Raw genomic sequence first — 21534 nt, forward strand, 5'->3', positions numbered from 1 at the left:
AAAAAGCTAGATTGGGGAAAGAAAAATAATATTAACACACCCTCAGCAAGACTGATCAAGAGAGGGGAAAAAAAGAGAAAAGACACAAATTATCAATAACAAGAATGAAAAAAGTTTCATTACTGTAGATCTTATAAACATTAAAAAATTATAATACCGATGTGAAATGAAAACATTCATAGAAAAAAGATTTACCAAAATGATACAGGAAGAACTAGATACAAAAAATATGAATAGTTCCATATAGTTTAAAGAAAATAAACCTGTAGTTAAAAGTGTTCCTGTAAGGTACCTGGGTGGCTCAGTCGGTTAAGCATCTGACTTTGACTCAGGTCATGATCTCATGTTTGAGAGTTAGAGTCCCACATCGTGTGAGCTCAAGCCCTGTATTGGGTGAGCTCGTGCCCTGCTTTGGTCAGCTCTGCTTTTCTCTCTCTCTCTCTCTCTCTCTCTCTCTCTCTCTCTCTCTGCTCCTTGCTCACTTGCACCCCCCCCCCAAAAAAAACCCAAAACAAAACAAAAAAACAAAAAACAAAAACAAAAACAGCCTAGCTAGTTTCTTGTGTAAAGTCTTCTAAAATACTAAGGAAGAAGGGTGTGCTGGCTGGCTCAGTCAGTAGGGCAAGCAACTCTTAATCTCGGAGGTCATGAGTTCAAGCCCCGTGTTGGGCACAGAGCTTACTTTAAAAAAACACAAAAAAACCCACAAAAACAAAGAAGAAATAACACCGAACTTGAAAACCTTTCCAGCTAATAGGAGAAAAGAGATAGATCGCTTCTCACCTGTTTTTATAAAATTATCATAATCTAGGTTCCAAAGTTTGAGAAAAACATTTAAAAATAATAACTGGATATATGGATGCATTAGAGAAAATTCTTCATAGAAAGACGTTTTTTGTTACTGTGAAGTAACCACTACATGGTAGATGAGCAGCTATTTCCCATAACCACAAATCCTATCATTACCGCTAGATAAAAGTTTTTACATGATGTTATAAGTACAAAATATTTTACATAAATCATATCATAATTTGTATCCTTATACTGAAATTAAAGTGATAATGAAAATACAGAAGTAAAAATAAACTATAACAAATTTACATATGGATGATTTAGGAATTCTAAGGGAATGGAGGATCAATGTAACCTATAAGAGTGACAAAAGTTAGTCACTTTGGTCTAATAATCCCTAACATATGAAAACCAGGTAGAGGTTAATGTATTTTGCATTTTACTTATAATTGAGCCAATAATAAAAAACTTTTTGCAAAAGCCTCAGAAAGCAAATATTTTAACATTCAGTTGACTTGGACATTCTTGTACAATAGTTTATTTCTCTCTTAAAAAAATTTTTTTTAATGTTTTATTTATTTTTGAGAGAGAGAGAGAGATAGAGCATGAGCAGGGGAGGGGATTTATTTTTGAGAGAGGGAGACATAGAATCTGAAGCAATGCTCCAGGTTCTGAGCTGTCAGCACAGAGCCCGATGTAGGGCTCAAAATCGTGAACCACGAGCCATGACCTGAGTCATGGGTGAGCTCGTGCCCTGAGCAGAAGCTGGATGCTTAACCAACTGAGCCACCCAGATGCCCCTATTTCTCTCTTTAAAAATCCCTTTAGAAGCACCAAGAGAGTTCCTTCTAATTAATATCACTTTTATCAGGTTCCATTTACCAAGGCTGGATGGGGACATGTGTTAACGCTAAAACTGCTGCCAAGGAAGTCCTGTGTTGCCAGGAAGCTCATGAAAGGGATGGGCAGCTGGCAGCCAGGACCTGTCTCATGGTTGCTTTCTATTAGACAAAGAATGATGCCGAACTTTCTGACACTAATCCTGGCTGCCCAAGATTTAAATTAATGTCAGGGGTAACAAAATGTCACAACACAATTTTGAAAAGACACCATAATTCCCTTCTAGAAGATTAGGCTTTTAGAATTTTATATGCACAAATACGTTATAATGCTATAAGGTAAACAGTATGAGGGAATCTTACTGAATCTTAATAAAAAATGACTATATATGGCATCTCAGTGGGTGTGTGCGTATCACATAGCTAGTTTCCTTGGTTGAATGTAGCGGGGGATATGTGTGTGTGTGACTGCCCATTTGTGAAATATATTTGCATACCTCAATAATAAGTATTTATTAATTATTAATAGATAATTATAACTGATCAGGGGCAATAATGGTACTGAAATGACTTCTGCTTATATACTACTTTTACATTTAAAGATTATTCACATCTATTAACTAGTAATAATAATAATAATAATAACCTGTGAGATAATTAGGTAATACTATCTTCATAAGATTGTGAATAAGCTATTCTCTATTTAGAAATGTTACTTTTCCCCTCTAATCCTCATTACACCAAGGGAGCTGATTAAACTTTAATATTATAAAGGTTTTTTAAGTTTATTTATTTACTTTGAGAGAGCAAAGGAGCGTGCAAGTGGGGAAGGGGCAGAGAGAGGGAGAGCCAGAATCCCAAGCAGGCTCCACTCTATCAGTGCAGATCCTGAGGTGAGGCTTGAACTCCAGAACCACGAATTCATGACCCAAGCCAAGATCAAGTCAGATGCTTAACTGACTGAGCCACCCAGGTACCCCTAATTTTTTTTTCCCTGCGTGTGGAGTCAATAAAAAGAGCTGGGTGGTCCTCAAAGCCATAAGATACCAGATTCAGGATTAAGGCATGTATATATGTGTGTATATACAAATTTGTTACATTTTAAGACTATTAGTGTACTTTAGTAAGAATATACAAGAAGGTTGTAGTTGACCCTGTCTCTTTCCTGTGTACTTTTGCAGACATTTTCCATTCACTCTGATACAGTCTTTTGGTATTTAAGGATGTTATGGATGTCAGTAACTATCATTTTCTCCAATCCCCGCACCCCCAAATAAATATCAGAGTCCTTAGATAATATGCCATACTCCATATTTTTCATTGATTCTATTCTTTATCAAAATTTTCATAGTTCCCTGATTTCACTAGGTATTTTTGTCTCAATCTAATAAACTAAATTATGCTAAAGTACAAATTACTGTGAACCATCTAATACATCAACTCACCTGAGAAAAGTGCATCTATCAAGGGAACTGGAAAGGTAATAGTTTCTTACTTAAAGGGATAATTAGAGGAAGCAGAGATGCAGGCAATCTGGGAGGAATGCAAGGTCTTCCTGGTATTCCTCCTTTAGTCATACCACCTTGTCAACTGTTTCACCATCTACTACTAAAGCTGTCTGGGTACAAAAGGCTAAAAAGGCTAAATGAGTTGTGCTTGGATGTACTTACAGGTCACCATGGATGAGTCCATAGATCTGTGGCATGCTCTGATGATAGATTCCTCTCAAAATAACTATGAGGAGAATCACCACAAAAGCTGGAAGTCCCCAACTCAGAAGGAAAAATAGTAGATATCGCCTCTCTGAGTGTTCATCGTTCATCACCAGTACGTACCAGAAATTCACAGACTAAAGAAGGAAACAGAACATAAAATGAACAGGTTCTGGTCTAATGGCACAGGACACAAACTTACTACTGACCAACAAAGGGCTACCATTACTTTATAATTATTTTTTATTTGATTTTTTTTAGTTAGTTCACAGAAATTCAGGATACCTCCCAAATCTTGAAATAGTGAAAAATATTTATTACACCTTTTATTTTTCTTAGTTTGCTTTGATTTATTGTCACAATCATCTATGATTGTTCTGTGAATGTGTCTTTGAAGAAACATACATTGATATTCAAACCTACTTCTCCTGTGAACAACTTCATGATAATAATGAAGCAAATAGCCCATTGTTCTAGACTATTGGACAATTTTTATTATGGCCTTTATGACAGGGCTAGACACTTTTCTAGGAATGTGTACATAATTGTGAAGATAGCCCCATGTCAGTTCCCAGTACGGGATACAGATGAGTAAACAGAAAATGACTCCACAGAGAAAAAAGTACTATGATGGGGTAGTTTTTGTAGCTGTTTTTCTTTCTCAGTTTATACTCTTTTTCATTCATTTACCTGACAAATATTTACTGAATGCTCACTGAATTCCAGGGACCAGTCCAGGCACAGGGGATATAGCAGTGAAAGAGACAGGGGAGGTATTTGCTTTCTTGTATGTTAGTTTCCAAACAAGTGGCAAAGAAATATTAATGAAAATATTTGTTTTATATTTAGATCATATTTTATATCCATTATTTCTTATTTAGATAAAAATATAAAAGATAAGCATATAGAGAATCAGGAAGGTGAGGGGGAGCATTAGATAAACAGAATAGGAAAACAAAATGTTCTTATTGGCCCCAAATCCCACGCTTTAGCTCCCACGCCTAAGCCAAATTTGGAGCTTATATATTCTGCCTTCTAGTGTTCTCTTTCCATTAGAGTACTTATGTTTAATTACATTTAGCAGAGCAACAACACTGAATGTCATTTCTCATGCAATGATACTTCTTTACTAAATAAATCCTCCTTCTCAGTTTCATCTGGTGGAAAATGTGTGAGCATAAATACATATATACACCTACACACACACACACACACACACACACACACACACACACACACATATATGTACATACATACACACATACATACATAAGTATTTATATATATCAGAGAGCTAATCAGGAGCAAGCAACAATGCCATAGCTTTGGTCCCCTTATGCATACAATGAGGTTATTACAAAGATTAAATGAGATATTATGTATAAAGTGCTGAGCACATTGTCACCATTAGAAAATGTTACCACCTCCCTTACATCTCCTTTTAGGATGTCAGACAGTGTGAAAGACAAAAGATAAACCATTTAAGACCAAAAGTAAGCTGTGATACAATGGAAACTCTTTCTATGGGATAAATAAGCACGTCTAATGTTCATGGGAAGGCTTTTAGGTGCTGCTTACAGAGTCTTCCAAGTAAGGTTCTATCTGGACCCAATCAGCCTTGAGGGATTAGTACTGAACGGCCTAAGCCAGGAAAAAATAAAAATGTTTGGTTACTTGGAGATTTTTGTCTCTGAATTTTATTTCCTGTCAGCACTCCATATCTTTATGTATATCTGCGTATGCCTGTAATTATGAAGCATGTTTTGAGTTGTTCCTTATGTAAATTTGTTCTAACTTCTTTTTCAAATCATTGGGTCCAACAGGGTTTTCTCCCTTCTTTCCATAATTAGGACCGGGATGCGCACCCAAGTAAGTGGGACCGCATCAACTGTCTGACGCTGAGGTGATCAAACAGCCTGTTACAGAATAAAAATTCAGGCAAAAGAAGGATGATTAGCCCATTTCCCAAATAAAAGTATTAATTATTTACTTTAAATAGACGTTTGTGTGTATCCATATAAGATGGTAACTCAGTGGGATAGTTGGTGGAAGAATCAGAAAAGAGTGGGTTAAATGACTTCTAAGTTGGTTCATCATGATAGAGATTGGGATATTTCAGAAATGTCTGCTTTTATAAAGATGGACATTAGTTCTATCAGTTAGAATCGCCCAGTCTTTTGGCAACTGTCTGACCTTTACCAGAGGCTCAGATAAGACTGACACAAGTGTAACTGTTGGCTGGATTTGAACATGCATGGCTTCTGCTCCAAAAAGCTCAAGGCACAGTGCTGATGAACAACACAACTCCTATAGTCACAACCTTTGTTGACTTAAAAAAAAAAAATCCTTTTCCCTCCCAAAAGAATCCAACCACTGACATGTACTTTAAGGACAGGATTTCCCACTGTAAGTTTTGTTTTGTTTTCTTCTTTTTGCTACAGAATTGAGATACAATGTAATGAAATGATGTTTAATTATCTTAGAAATACCATATGGCTCAAAGATAAAATCTGTGTTGGTGAGCTAACTTCAAGTTTTACTTGAATTTTAAGATATTTTAATATAGTATGGTAGGTACCTTTTGAGATACGACTGGGTCATGAGTTCTTCTCAGAACCCTATCTTTCCACTACTGATTCCACTCCCAAATATGCAGAGTGGATTCATGACCCTGTTCTTCCATTCATAGCTGATTTGATCTGGGACAGAAGTTTGACCCAAGCTGGGTCAATTATGAATCACTGAATTTCTTGAAATTCAGCTGGTCAGCTGAAAAAATAGGACATAGGAACTTTAGCGGTAGGAATAGGCACCAGCCCAGGGAAGAGAGAAAGTGTGTTTTCAGAGGAGACAATTCTTACAGTTCTTGGGTCCAGTAAGTTATCCTACATGCTTATTATTCCTTTTATGATTTAAATGTTTGCTCAAATTAGCTCAATTTAGTTTGTTGTTAAAAGAAAAAAGGAAAATGAGTGAGATATATAATGCTATTCAAACGCAGTGGGATTAAAATCACCAGTTACCACCATTCTCTAAACAGAGAAGACAGTGGAGCGGTGACTACGTTCTTTTCCTTATAATCACGGTTCCTCTCTTGTAATCTGAGGTAAGAGGGTTTAAAGACCATCATGTCTGTATGATAATTTCATGTTGACAGATTCACAGCATATGCAATCTGTGTGCCTTGGTGTCTGTGTGATGACCCAATACTGGAAACTAACGAAATTTTGAGAACTCAATGCAAGTTAAAGGGTGTCACTCTCACCCAAACATGCTTCAGGTGGACTGAGCATGGCTGACTGTTCACTGTCCATATGTCACTTTTTTCCTGCCAAACACTGTGAACTGAAAATTTCAATAGTTAGGTCTCTATTTACGTTTCTATCTCTAAGCTTTAAAATTTTTGTTAGAACCATCTTATGGGCCATCTCAAGACATCACCACTACGTAGTCAGCTATTTTTTAGCCAAAATGTTACTATCCCCCAATTTAGCCAACTGTATTAATCTAACTTGACTATACTTCATAACACACAGCTCACAGATTCCTAGTATTAATGTAATGTAGGCTGAAGGCAAGCCCCAAATGATTCAAAACTATTTTCAGCTTTAGGAACCCAACAGACACTTCGAAAGGGACAACTGAATAAAATGTTTTGCAGTGTCCAAAAATCAGTGATGTTACCACAGTCACATTAAAAAAAATTTTTTTTTTTAAATCTTAATTTATCTTTGAGAGAGAGAGACAGAACATGAGCAGGGGAGGAACAGAGAGAGAAGGAGACACAGAATCCAAAGCAGGCTCCAGGCTCTGAGCTGTCAGCACAAAGCCTGATACGGGGCTCAAACCCATGAACTGCGAGATCATGACCTGAGCTGAAGTCAGACGCTCAACCGACTCAGCTACCCAGGCGCCCCACCAGTCACATTTTTAACATCACCTCTAAACACTGCTACATTTACCACCTTCCAAAGGCACCGGGGTGGCTCAGTCAGTTAACTATCTGACTTTGGCTCAGGTCATGATCTCGCAGTCTGTGAGTTCAAGGCCCATGTTGGGCTCTGTGCGGATGGCTTAGAGCCTGCAGCCTGCTTTGGATTCTGTGTCTCCCTCTCTCTCTGCCCCTCCCTTGCTCATGCTCTTTCTCTCTCTGTCTCTCAAAAATAAGTAAACATTGAAAAAAAATAAAGTTTCAGGTAAATAATAATATAAATAATGAGTTTAAAATTTTTTTGAAAAGACACGTTGATTTAGTGACTTGATTTGGATTCTGACGTGGTTGTGCATGGATAAGCTGTATGTTTTTGGCCAACATTATTTGGTTCCTCTGGGTTTCAGTTTCCTCCTCTGGTAAAGGGACAAGTTAAACTATGCTACTAACAATTTCCTTACTCATACTTTATGATTGAATCATTGTAGAAATTACAATTTCTTAAATAAAAACACTAATGGTATGGATGCTCAGACTGTGAATTTTAGAAGTTAATACCAAGTTTACAGATCATCTTACCACACATACCCTCTTATTAGAGATGAGGAAGCAAGGGCAATGAGAGAAAAGTACAGCTTTTTCATATTTTGGTTAATTATAGAGCTGGGATTAGAAAATAAGTCCGAGGTTCCTCTGAAGACTGATTAAGATTTATTTCCATAGAGACTCACAAAAATATTGACAATATTTTTCACACGAGAGCTTTTTTCCCCCTCTCATTTCCCCCAAACACTTCCTATGCCTGTGGAGATGCATTTTTCTTGTAAAAGCATGGAAATTACCCTTTCTCTTTTCCTCTCCATTTTTTTGCTAACACTAAAAGACAATTTACAAAGGTTTATCAGAAGATAAATTGTTCAAACATGACTGTGACATGTGGGAAATTAATTTTTGTATACCTCAGAGTATCTAGTAAAATGCTTTGCATATAGTATTTGCTGAGAAATACCAAACAAATGAAGATCTATACAATTTGAGTTAATAAGTTTTGTTGAATTTAACAATTTTATAATTTGGTTTAGTTACTGAGTTTACTCAGTTATACTATCTTGCCAGAAAAGATTGTTGGGAGGCTCAAAAATTTTAATTGATTTGCTTGAACTCCTAGTGACGAGGATCAAAGTTAACTGGTGCAAACTTTAAAATGTTAAATGCAATAATTTATGAGGAAGAATGGAACCAATATTTACTAATTGAGTAATAGACATAGACGCCACTTTTCACTATATCTCATTTAATCAAAACAATAGTTTTCCTAACTTTTATTATAGTTTTTTTTCTTTTTTTTCCTTTTTCCCATTTTCTTTTCTTTCTTTCTTTCTTTTTAACACACAGGAGGAAGCTGAGGATGGAAGAAGTAACTGAAGTTGTTAGAATTTAAATTCTTTTTTTTTTTTAATTTTTAAATGTTTATTTATTTTGAGAAACAGAGAGAGACACGGAGTGTGAGTGGGGGAGGGGCAGAGAGAGAGGGGCTCCAGGCTCCAGGCTCTGAGGCTCTGAGCCTCCAGGCAGGCTCCAGGCTCTGAGCTGTCAGCACAGAGCCTGATGTGGGGCATGAACTCTTAAGCTGTGAGATCATGACCTGAGCTGAAGTCAGATGCTTAACTGACTGAGCCACCCAAGCGCCCCAGAATTTAAATCGATTCTGATTAAAATGCAAACCAACCAAAATAGTCAGATATAATCTAGGTCAAATATAGATAGGAATAAACTAAAAAATCGTGTGTCTGTAAGTAGAGTTACTTATATTCTTATACAGACATATCTCTTCATTTTTATAGTAACATTTTCAGTGACTACTACTATATTCCAATATCCACATAGGAAAAATGAAGACTTACCTTATTAATTATCATAGGCCATAATTATGCTTTTATATGCTCCATAAACACAAATTCATTAGTTTACTCATATAACATATATTAATATATCGGATATTAGTACATTTGTAAAACATAAAGGTGAAATTCTTTTTATTTTTTTACAATTAAAAGTAGGTTTCCTGAGCCCCATATATTTTTATGCTACGTGGGATAAGACTGGTATCTCGCCTGTCATTTAATATTTGGTTATTAACTCTGTCACCAGAAACCTTAGACTGATTTATAGTATCAAGTTTACTCAGAGATCATGGATGCTATTAATTGTGTCATTATCATATGTTCTTAGTCGTTCATTTCAGAGAAGAGTCTAAGAAATGTTACCACATGTCCTTGCTAAAGTTAGCCTCCCTCTTTCTTAACAATTATGCATGAAATAAATTGCAAGGCTTTTTGAGGACTGGAGAATTCAGTATTTCCTGGGTATGTCATTTTTATCTTTATAATTACCAGTCCGTTGTCCTTCATAGCTTTGATGTCCTCCCAAATTAAATCAATGATGAAGGAGAAACACAGCTAGTTGTAGCATTTTCCTTCTTGTTGCTATGCCCTGGCACTAAATAGCCTTTCTGCCAAGGAATAAGTAATATGTATATTTGCTTCTTCATAGCCTGATTTTACACAGAAATTAAGGCACAAGTTACAATTGCTGAATGATTTCTAACTTTATCCTGCAATTAAAAAATATGTTCTTTGGGGTGCCTGGGTGGCTCAGTCAGTTAAGCCTCTGGCTTTGGCTCAGGTCGTGATCTCGCAGTTCCTGAGTTCAAGCCCTGCATTGGGCTTGCAGCTGTCAGCCTGCCAGCATGGAGCCCGCTTCAGATCCTCTGTCCCCCTCCTTCTCTGCCTCTCCCCAGCTCACACTTTCTCAAAAAATAAATAAAAAACATGAAAAATTTAACAAAAAAAGTTTTCTTCACGTAAGCTTTAGTTTTAAAATAAAGCATTATACTATTTCCCTAAGCATGAAATCAATAAATTGTAAGGGTAATTGAAGGTTTGGATATTGTTCATATCTGAAGTAGGCTGCTATATGATTTTGGTGACAGGAAATGATCATAAAAGTGGGCCAAATGAATACACAGAAAAAGTAAGTTTCTATTTACCCATATTATATACTAACATCTCGAATAAGTTACTTGTGATTTATTTTCTTCATGGATTAACTCATGGTCTGGCAGTTCATCTCACAGTACATTTCATGTAAATGTTAATAGTAAAGGCATAAGTTCTAGGAGTTTATTCTAAGAATATTCCAAAAGTAAATAAATATTCAGAATGCAAGGATGTTCAAGGAAACATAGTTTATACTAGAAAATTAACTGAAATTAACTAGTATTTCATTAATAAGAGACCAGAAAAATAAACTATGGAATAACCTTATTATAGGAAAAAAAGTATAACTGTATTTGGTAAATGTATGTATAAATAAATTTATATGCACTATATATAAGTAAATAAACACACACGCACACAAGAACATACACATATGTGCTTTTTTATATATTTATAAATGTTTGTATATTTGTGGAATACTTCTGGAAAGATACACAGGAAACCACTAACAGTGTTTACATTTGGGAGTAGGGTTGAGGGTAAAGCAGAGGGTGGAAAGTGTGTGAAATAGGGAGAAACAGATGTACTTTTCATTTTATTTTTCTCTTCAGTGTTTGACTATGTTTTATACCACAAGTATATGCTATTTCTAAAATGAAAGCAAATCAAAACAGAAAAAGGAAATGAAAATAGAACAATAGAAACTAGGAAAAGACAGTAAAATCGTACAAGAGCTTAAATTCTCACTGTTCGTTTTTCTGAAAGTAGACATGATAGGCTGTTTTAAGGAAGTGGAAGATTATTTCAGTAGTTTCATGGTTTTTGCATGATGAACAAGGATAATTCAGGTTCCATGGCCTAAAAGGGAATTTGTGAGTTGTTTGCTTGAAAAAAAATAAGGGAAATAGTTTGCTACCCTATTCCAATCATTAGTGATACAACTTCCCTGTCCAGAAAGGGGGAAGCCTAAAGAAACAGAAACAGAGTGAAGGTCACCAGTTACAGATGCTGTGATGAGCCATGCGAGTACATCAGTACAAGAGGTTAGAAGTTATTTATCTAGCTTGCTGAAGCTTCACAGCTAGTTGCTGTCTGCCTCACTCTGAGTCTCTCCCTACTATTCTCAAGCAAATTCTCTTTTGGGAATAAAAAAGTGGAAATTGTACTGGAAAAACATAGTTTGTAACGTGTTTCAAAATCCATGGAATATTAGCCATACATATTTGCTTAGCCAATAATATTGGGTAAATATGTATGGAGCAGTCGGTGCCAGGCACAATTCCAAGCTCTTTTCACGTATGAATTCATTTTATTTTTCCACAATCCTCAAAGACAGGTACTGTTATTACGAATCTGATTATTCAGATAAGAAAATCTAGGTTCAGAAAAGTTATGTAACTTGTTTACTGATAAAATCTTTCATTAACTACTCTAAAATATAATCCAGTTTTACTATAATGTACTAAAAGTATATCATATAAAAGTTCAAGATAAAGTTATTTAAATGCATTTTTTCTAACACTGAAGATATGAGGCAGGTCAAAATGAACAGTAATTCTGACATGCTAAGTCCAATGATTAAAAGTTAATGGTTAGGGGCGCCTGGGTGACTCAGTCAGTAAAGCGTCCGACTTCGGTTCAGGTCATGATCTCACGGTTTGTGAGTTTGAGCCCCACGTTGGGCTCTGGGCTGACAGCTCAGAGCCTGGAGCCTGCTTCAGATTCTGTGTCCCTCTCTCACTCTGCCCCTCCCCTGCTAGTCGCTGTCTTTCTCTCTCTCTCTCTCTCTCAAGAATAAATAAAACATTCAAAAAAAAAAGTTAATGGTTAACTTTTTGTCATAAGCTATGCACACACATACATAAGTCAAATTCTGTCCTATTCTGTTAAAAATAAGGAGTAGAATTACTAAAATGTTAATATTAAAACATTTCTAAACTCTAATTGACTATCAGGATTGGATTAACAGCAATCTAATCTTTTACACAATGTTTTAAAAATGGATTCTAGTTTTGGGGCACCTGCGTGGCTCAGTAGGTTAGACATCTGACTTCAACTCAGGTCATGATCTCACAGTCCATGAGTTTGAATTCCACGCTGGGCTCTGTGCTGACAGCTTGGAGCCTGAAGCCTGCTTCAGATTCTGTGTCTCCCCCTCTCTCTCTCTGTCCCTTCCCCACTCATGCTCTGTCTCTCAAAAATGAATAAATGTTAAAAAAAAATTTTTTTAAATGGATTCTATTTTAAAAATAAGGTTTTAGCAGGCAGTAGTTTACAAATAGGAAAACACATGTTGGTAAAGTGACAACCTCTTCCCACAAAGTAACTCATTAGAAGTAACCTACCTAGAATGAGAAATTATTGAATTTTCCCCTTGTGGTTGCACCACAAACCATGAAAAATGTGTGGTGTGCCATCTGAAATACATTAAACTTCACTGGTACTTTCAATACTTTTCCTAACCAATTGCCATACAGATATCTAATTACCTTACTAAATGTCCATCAGCCACAATCTTATTTACTTAAGACTGGAAAAAGAGATAGAGAATACATCAGTCTCTATTGAGTTGGGTGAAATCTTATATGTGATCCCATCTAACACTGCCCCAAGGCAGGAAAACATGTTTGAAAGTTGTTCATTTATCCCTGTTTGAATATATTTCACTGACTGGTACTTTCTGTTTATAGAAACAGCCTCTTCAATTTTGACAGTTTTATTGGCTATCAAAGACCTTAAAGTGAATCAAAACTTGCTTCTCTAATTTTTGACCCATTTGTGCCATTCTTCCAACTAGAGCTACAGACCAGTCTTTATTTCCTGTAGTAGCACTTCCAGTATTTGTGGACAGCCATCACATCACTCTTTTTTTTTTTTATAGTTTTTTTTTTTTATATATGAAATTTATTGTCAAATTGGTTTCCATACAACACCCAGTGCTCATCCCAAAAAGTGCCCTCCTCAATACCCATCACCCACCCTCTCCTCCCTCCCACCCCCCATCAACCCTCAGTTTGCTCTCAGTTCTCAACAGTCTCTTATGCTTTGGCTCTCTCCCACTCTAACCTCTTTTTTTTTTTTTTTTTTCCTTCCCCTCCCCCATGGGTTCCTGTTAAGTTTCTCAGGATCCACATAAGAGTGAAACCATATGGTATCTGTCTTTCTCTGTATGGCTTATTTCACTTAGCATCACACTCTCCAGTTCCATCCACATTGCTACAAAAGGCCATATTTCATTTTTTCTCATTGCCACGTAGTATTCCATTGTGTATATAAACCACAATTTCTTTATCCATTCATCAGTTGATGGACATTTAGGCTCTTTCCATAATTTGGCTATACATCACTCTAAATTCTTTCCAAGTTAGTTATCTCCAGCTGCCTTAAAGTTTCTTACAAGACTGTTTCCAACTTCTCATTGGCTAGTTAATATTCCTGGTGAAACAGGATTCATGAAAGTGGTTACAGGGTCCCAAGGTTTCTTGAACATTTGTAGATTACAATGTAACCATGATTCCCTCACCTACCTCTATGCTGTTATTAATGTAACCTAGGTCTGTGTTGTTTTTGTAGTTGCTGTTTTAAGCAATCTGGTCACACATTTGATTGCACCTATGTCTGTGTTAAATTAATATTTCAGGTGGTTTATCTTAACCCCATCAGATTATGTTCAGTTTTCAATCTTTCACAGCAGTTTCTCTATGTTGATTCTACCTGCATTGCTAATCCAGGCAGCTTTCTGTTTCAGCTGTTTTCTCAACTCTGTATCATCTGCATACCTGATAGGACAGTTTCCTGGGTCTTTATCTGACTCATTCATCAAAAACTGAGTAGGGCAGGGGCTTGGACAAAGACATTCCACACAACACTGAGGACCTCAGTCCAAGCAGATAAATAACAATATATACATGGTACACATAAAAAGCTCAGCTTAAACTCCTAAAATAATTTTGCAGAGAATCTAGTAAATACTTTAATATCACAAATATTAAGTTTTATGTTATATGGTTTAGATTTAGCTTAACTTTTTTTATATTTCAAATTTTTTATTTTAATGTTTATTTATTTTTGACATTGAAAGCATGAGCTGGGGAGGGGAAGAGAGAGGGAGGGACAGAGGATCCGAAATGGGCTCCACAGTGACAACACTGACAGCAGTGAGCCCAACATGGGGCTCAAACTTACAAACCTTGAGATCATGACCTGAGCCAAAGTTGTGTGCTCAACCGACTGAGCCACCCAGGTGCCCCAAGATTTAGCTTTACTTTTTAATTATGGGGGAGGGGTTTGAGAACACCAGAAGCTTTTCATAATTAGAGCTGCTTAAAGACCTATGAAATAATAATTCTATGAAGAAGGAATTATCCTCGTATGCAGATTTAGAAACAAAACTTGGAAAAGGCCAAAAACTTCATTAAAGTTACAAAGATAGTGGCAAAATCAGAATTCAAACCCAGATTCAGGGCTTTAATTACTGCAATTAGTTCTATTAACTAAATAATTCAGTTCAGTTCTCCCAACAATTATAATATCATACCTTGCAAAATATCCCTTCCATGAGTTTGTATGGTACTCTCATATTCTTTCATTATTACTGTGTAGTGAAAACCCCACATCCTTTTATTCAACAAGAAAAAAGAATATGCAAGCACTGAATGCATCTGTTTGCATGAAATAGTTCACATGCATACTCAAAAACACAAACAAAACTTTGTATCGTATGAAAGATTTAACAATATCAAAGTATTATCAAAGGCAACATTTCATTTAGTTGAGCCATTTAATGACATTAACACTACTTAAGTGGATCCAGCTTTCATATTTTTCTCTTTATCAAGCAAATCTGCATAGGACAATGAAGAGAACTTGGGATTTTAGGCAGAAAAGGAAGAGTTCACGTCTCTCTGCAACGTTTACTAGTTCCTCCGGTGTACACTAGGACTGTTCAGGTCTTACTCTGTACTTTCTCCCAAAGCGATCTCTTCCAAAGCAATGCACTCATTTTCCAACTGTAAGTCAACAATTTTCTTAAGTATTTATATAGCATGGGCCTCTGTTCTGAGATTTAGTACTGTGTATCCCACTTCTCCCAAAGTCTCCACTGGAGGTCTTACACTGGAGAAACTTCACACTCAGCATGTCCTAAAAGTGTCATCATCCTTCCTGTAATTTCCAGTGGTCATTACTTCAGTTCCAGGCACCCCCATCCACCCATCTACTCATGCAGAAACTCATCAAGAATCATCCTTGGTTCCACCTTCTGCATTCTTCTTAACCATCTATGCATACTATTATTATAGTTTTAAAAAAAAAAGAAAGAAAGAAATCTCAAAAGCTTCTTCTGCTACTCTCAGGTTCACACTGCCACGTTCTCTTACCTGGATGCAGCTAATGTAAACTTAATTAGCTCCCATGTCAACCCTTCTGTCACCAATTCACTACAAACAGGAAAATCTTCCTAAAATACAAACGTTGTCACGTCACTTGTTTCATTCTATGACCTCCCCTAGAAAAAAGTTCACATTTCCTACTGTGCTTTACAGGGTCCACATCACGAGCCTCATCTCCTACCGCTTCCTTATTTCTACCCCTACTATGTTTCTTCCCATTTCCCCAATTCGCTAAACTTTCTGATGTTGTACAGCTTACAAGGTTTTGTTTCCAGTGATCTCCTAGGAATGCAGTGATAGATATATGGAATTACTTCCACTTCAGTATAAAGAACAGCAGATAGGAAGAACATTCCATGCAGATTCACTGCAACGCTGAAGGGGGTGGGAGGAGGAAATGAGGTACCAACCTGAATGAGCATCCAGCTGAACTGGCAAAGATACAGGTAATGTGTGACAGCAGCCATGGCCGAACAGCTCTCATCTGTGAGTTGGGGACTTGCATATGCAGAAGCCAGGAACACAATCTGTAAGAAACAAATACCTGTATTTTGAAACCATGCTAAAAGTGATCAAGGATATTAAGAAAACAAACTGTTCTTATCAGAATCTAAGATTCAATGACTCAAAGGGAAAATAAGTTAATGTGTTGCTCAAACTGAGACGATGAACAGTCATTCTAAAAAATGGCAAATACATAGAGTTTTGTATTGCATTTATTTATTTGAATATAGTTGACATAATGTTACATTAGATTCAGGTGTACAACCTGATCTGACAAGTTTATACATTTATAGCTGTGTTCATTAAGTGTAGCTATTGTAATACCAAAGTACCTGTACTACAGGCTACATTCTGTCAAGAGATAATTTTCTTTCTTTTTAAATATTTAAAAATGTTTATTTTTGAGAGAGATAGAGACAGAATGGGGCAGAGAGAGAGAGAAAGAGAGAGAGACAGAAAGACACAGAATCTGAAGCAGGCTCCAGGATCGGAGCTGTCAACACAGAGCCCAATGCAGGGCTTGAACTCATGAACCGAACTGTGAGATCATGACCTGAGCTGAAGTCAGATGCTTAACTGACTGAGCCACTCAGGCACCCCAAAAAGTAATTTTCAAAGTAAACCCTTTTCTTATTATGGATGGACAAAAATCCCACAAAATGCATTTATTTTAGATAATTAGAAAAGAAAATACAGACATTCACTTAAATCAAAGCTACAAAGAGGGACAAGAAAGAAAAGCAAAGGGTGTGACTTTACCACCAAATGCATCTTCTTTTTGTGAAGTGACCTATGTAACAAAGTAGACTTAAATTTACAATTTCAGATTCTAGGATTATTCTAAACCTTGGACTTTTATTTCAACTGCCCCCAAGGCTTTGGTCAAGGGAAATCTTCAGAATGACAAGATGACCACACAAATTAAAATTATACCCTTTTCTTTTCTCCCTCCCCCACACGTGATGCCCCTACACCTTTTTACTTTTTTAGTTTATTTGAGAGAGAGAGAGAGAGAGAGAGAGAGAGCGAGCACACAAGCAGGGGAGGGGCAGAGAGAGGTAGAGAGAGAGGATCCCAAGCAGGCTCCACACTTTCAGTCAGAGCCTAATGTAGGGCTTGAACCCATGAACTGCAAGATCATGACCAGAGCTGAGATCAAGAGTCCAGCACCTAAGTGACTGAGTCACTGGGCTCCCCTACTTTTTTTTTTAATGACACTTATCATCTTCTAACATGCTTTGTAATTTGTTTACTTACTATGTTTCGTGGTTATTGTTCATCTCACCTACTATTGTTCACCTACTAGAATGTAATACTTATGAAGGCAGGATCATTGAACGTTTCAGTTACTGATATATCCTAATTATGCAGCCCAGAGTCTGGCATACAGTAGGTACTCCATAAATACTTATTAAATAAATGAATAAATAAATAAAGGAAAACACTCTTGTGGTTTCTACCTATTGTTTTGTATTTTCACAATACATGCCTACTGTGTTAAATTTTGTAATGAAAAGTGCAGATGGCAAGGGGAGATTTGGAACAACAATAGCATAACTTCTCAAGGAATAAACTCTCTTTTTAGGACAGTGACCAAGCCTTTTTGGTTTTATATTTTAATAAGCTACCACTATGCCAGGGATATACAAATGTTTAATAAATTACTGTTGAGAGAAAGAATAACTGATGCCAAAAAGACAAAGGGGTGTTGCAAGGAAAAAAACAGCTGACCTATATCTCAAAACCTACCTTCTAACAAGGAAACATAAATACCTTTGAGGTTGTTTGAAATTTTTAAAAAATAAATACTGTGCTCAAAACCAAATTAGAGCAATGGGACAAAGTATTGCTTTTATTTTCAAATGAAATATGTGCCTCCCTAATCCTTTTGTCACAAAGGTTGTGGCCATTAAACCTCCTTGAAAATTTCTATCCAGCAGTGTTCCTAGGGTAGCATCACTGCGGTGAATTTGTCAGGATCTAAGGTGAGGGCCTACATGCTTCAAATGTCTTCACTTCACAGGGTGACACTTAACCATAACCAGCCTACTTAGTCAACTAAAGAAAAGCCAAAATGCTCATTAGTAAATTTACAGTAACATGTATCTTTTTAAAAATTAAAAATTTAATTATTTTTGAGAGACAGAGACAGAGTGTGAGCAGGGGAGGGACAGAGAGAGAGAGAGAGGCACAGAATCTGAAGCAGGCTCCAAGCTCTGAGCTGTCAGTACAGAGCCTGATGTGGGGCCTGAACTCACAAACCGTGAGATCATGACCTGAGCCGAAGTGAGACGCTCAACCGACTGAGCCATCCAGGTGCCCCCACGATAATATGTATCTTAGGCCATACTGAAGTGACTCTTTCCTCTTGGAAATTATTTATTGAGTACTTCTTGTACCAAGTATAGAAGAAAAAAAAAGGCTTTTTCTTTTTCTTTTTTAAAGCTATAGACACAACTCAGTTTATCCTTCTGAGACTAGTTTCTTCATCTGTAGTAGGAAGAAGATGGAAATGATAAATTCTTAAGTTCCTTTCTGTGCCAAGATTCCAGGATTATTTTTTAAATGAGAAGCATTCCTAACTCAACTTTTTGTTTATTTAGCCCTGGATTGGGAGCATTTGTAACACACAGTATTAGGGGAAAAAAGCAGATGCTAGAAATTAATGTTTCATTATTTCCTAACAATCTGGTACAAATGAGTTCCCTAAAAAAAACAAAGTCAACAAATTCGCCCTTCCAGAACATATCACAAATAGCTTTTCAATTATTTTGAAAACATGCTTAGATCTTCCTAGATTTTAGCTTCTAACTTCTGAATTGTAACACACTATAGATCATAAATTTAACCTTCCTAAATTCCACAAATATTCACTGAACTCTTTCACCAAAACTAACGTTAGTTTGGTTCAACTAACGTTGAACACGAAGTACCAAAACTTCCTTAAAAGCTGTTGGAAGAACAGACTGAGAGGTTCGGCCAAAGGAAAAAAAAAAAGGAGTAATTTTAACATCTTATTTTCCTTCTTTTTACAAAGCGGCATCTATTTCCACAAAGATTTTGTAAGTGTACCTATATAATAAGTTTGAACCTCTCTAATTCATATTCTATCATATGCATAACGTTGAGGTTTACTTGGTAGTTATGTTCTAATCAACCTGAAGAGTTTGCTTATGTAAGATAATAGTGTAATCCAAACTTGTAATTGAACATGCTTAGTTTTAAGCATTCTATGAAACTATAAATGGTATGCTAACTTGAATAATTGTTATTCTCTTAAAAACTCTTTTCTTTGAAACAAATTAGTAAAGGTTATTATTTAAGCTGCATTTGCTTTCAGAATACAGTTTTAACACCCAGAATTCTATTCTACAGATAGGACTTCTCTATATTTTATTATGTTTTACTCTCCTTTTCTAAGTCCTAAAAATACCAGTCACAAATCTACTTTTGCAAATCATTCTGGAAGAATGTTCTCTAAAGCACGAGAAATACTTCCATCTGTATGAAAGGAGGTTAGTCTGCAAGAAAAGGCTGACCTTTCACAGTGCACACTGCTACAACAGGAATGAGGTAAGAAAACTTGGGAGAACCAGCTATTACAAATAACCAGGCGTATCTAAAATTAAATTAACTTTAGCTTAAATACAAATTAAATGGTTATAGTAAAATAAAATGCCATCTCCTAGCATATTTAGCACATACATCTTTAAGGCACATTAACGTGAGGAGAAAGGAGTTTTTACCATTGTTCTTTTACTTAATCATACAGAGTTGACCAGGAGAAAGGTTATTTTCACAGTCAGTTCTCTGGATGCATTAAACATCATAACATAAAAAACAAAAAGAATTTTTCGAAGGTCCTCAGTCATTCACATTACTGATGCATTCAGTAAGCAGGCAAGTACCTACTACCAACAAAGTGTTACTATCTTTACGAGATAAAGAATATGGTGGCAAAAGGTGCTACATGCTTTCCCTGGTTTTCTTGTGAACCCACATATTAATGATGTGAAGTCATTATTAAGTTACACAAACTTAATAAATGATGAAAAAGGATCTGATACAGGAATTCACTTTTTGGAGGTAACTAAATGTGTTTGAAAGTTAAAGTGGGATTCAATGTTTGTTTATTATTATTAATTTTTGAGAGAGAGACAGAGACAGAGTATGAGTGAGAGAGGGAGATACAGAATCAGGCTCCAGGCTCTGAGGTGTCTGCACAGAGCCCGATCCAGAGCTCGAACTCACGAACTGCAAGATCATAACCTGAGCCAAAGTCTGATGCTTAACTGACGGAGCCACCCAGGTGCCCCAGTTAAAGTGGGATTCAAATCCTGGAGTTCTCATTTATATAGCATTCTCTCCAGAACACCATGCTGCAGCCTATAAAGCTAAAATCAAACTCAAGTCCTGCCTCAAAGTGCTGAACTTCTAGTTCACTCTTCCTCAATCTTTTTTAATCCATGGCCCACCACAGGTTCATAATGGCCATAGAATATAATGCCAATAGCAAATATAATACTATTCTCAATTCTATACTGATATAACATACATACATCTTAACTAAAGAGAAAAGAAAAATAAATATATGTCCCCAAAGAGAGTATCTGATATGTTTTGTTAGTAACTTATAAAATTCTTTGCTTCTTCTGGTTGATGAGAGCTCTACTGTACCTGTGTATAGTTTTCATTTTAAATACAGAGCATGTGTTTCTGCTGGGCTAAATAATAATAATAAAAACTGATTTCACTATAAACATCAATTCTCAGTATTCCTTAGTATACCTCTCTCCCCACTTTACTATAAACATTTTCACTCCTATTAATTGCCCTTCTCTTTACTCTCCAGCTTATCCAAAACACCTACTCAGTTTTTACAAGATCAGTTCAAATTCCACCTGCCTACTCAGATCATGATAAGCTCCTAGACTTTCCTTGTTTTTAAAGTGGGAAAGCACTTGTTACTCGGCGTTTATAATGAGCCAAAATGTCGTCCTTTCTAATAGGAGAGTTCTTATGGCTAAAGCCATACAAAAGATGCAAAATGTGACAGGTGTTTTAACAGGGTATGGAGTAAAATACCAGGGGGACACATTCAAGATTGATTAGTTCCGCTTGTGGGACACAAAGAAACAATTAAAGAGGAAACAGAATTGTCTTGGTTTGGCCTACAAGTCCCATCTGCCTTCCATACCCTTTTTCAACTTATCTTCCACAAGATTCTTCCAAACATTCAACTCTATTTTGACTGCTATTCCCAAAACATGTTCCATCATCTTTCCAGTCTATTCTTCCTCTTTCTCCTACCTAGGATTTCTGTTTCTCATCTTCCTCTGCTGAAATCATGTCTATTTTTCAAGGCAT

At 36.3% G+C, this 21534-nt stretch overlaps 1 protein-coding gene across 4 annotated transcripts in view; it reads right to left on the reverse strand.

The window, feature by feature from the left end:
• Positions 1-21534, reverse strand: part of ADGRV1 (adhesion G protein-coupled receptor V1) — a 567138-nt gene that overhangs the window by 191134 nt on the left and 354470 nt on the right. For all 4 annotated transcript variants that reach the window (XM_086696839.1, XM_086696829.1, XM_086696845.1 and 1 more), the window contains 2 exons: positions 16074-16190; positions 3302-3480 (listed from right to left, as the gene is read on the reverse strand). In XM_086696839.1, coding sequence (XP_086552965.1) covers positions 3302-3480; positions 16074-16190 — 296 coding nt within the window. The remainder of the gene's footprint in view (positions 1-3301; positions 3481-16073; positions 16191-21534) is intronic.

The sequence above is a fragment of the Puma concolor genome, chromosome A1 (genome assembly GCF_028749965.1).
Source record: "Puma concolor isolate L17-30 chromosome A1, mPumCon1.1.hap2, whole genome shotgun sequence".
Classification (NCBI taxonomy): Eukaryota; Metazoa; Chordata; class Mammalia; order Carnivora; family Felidae; genus Puma; species Puma concolor.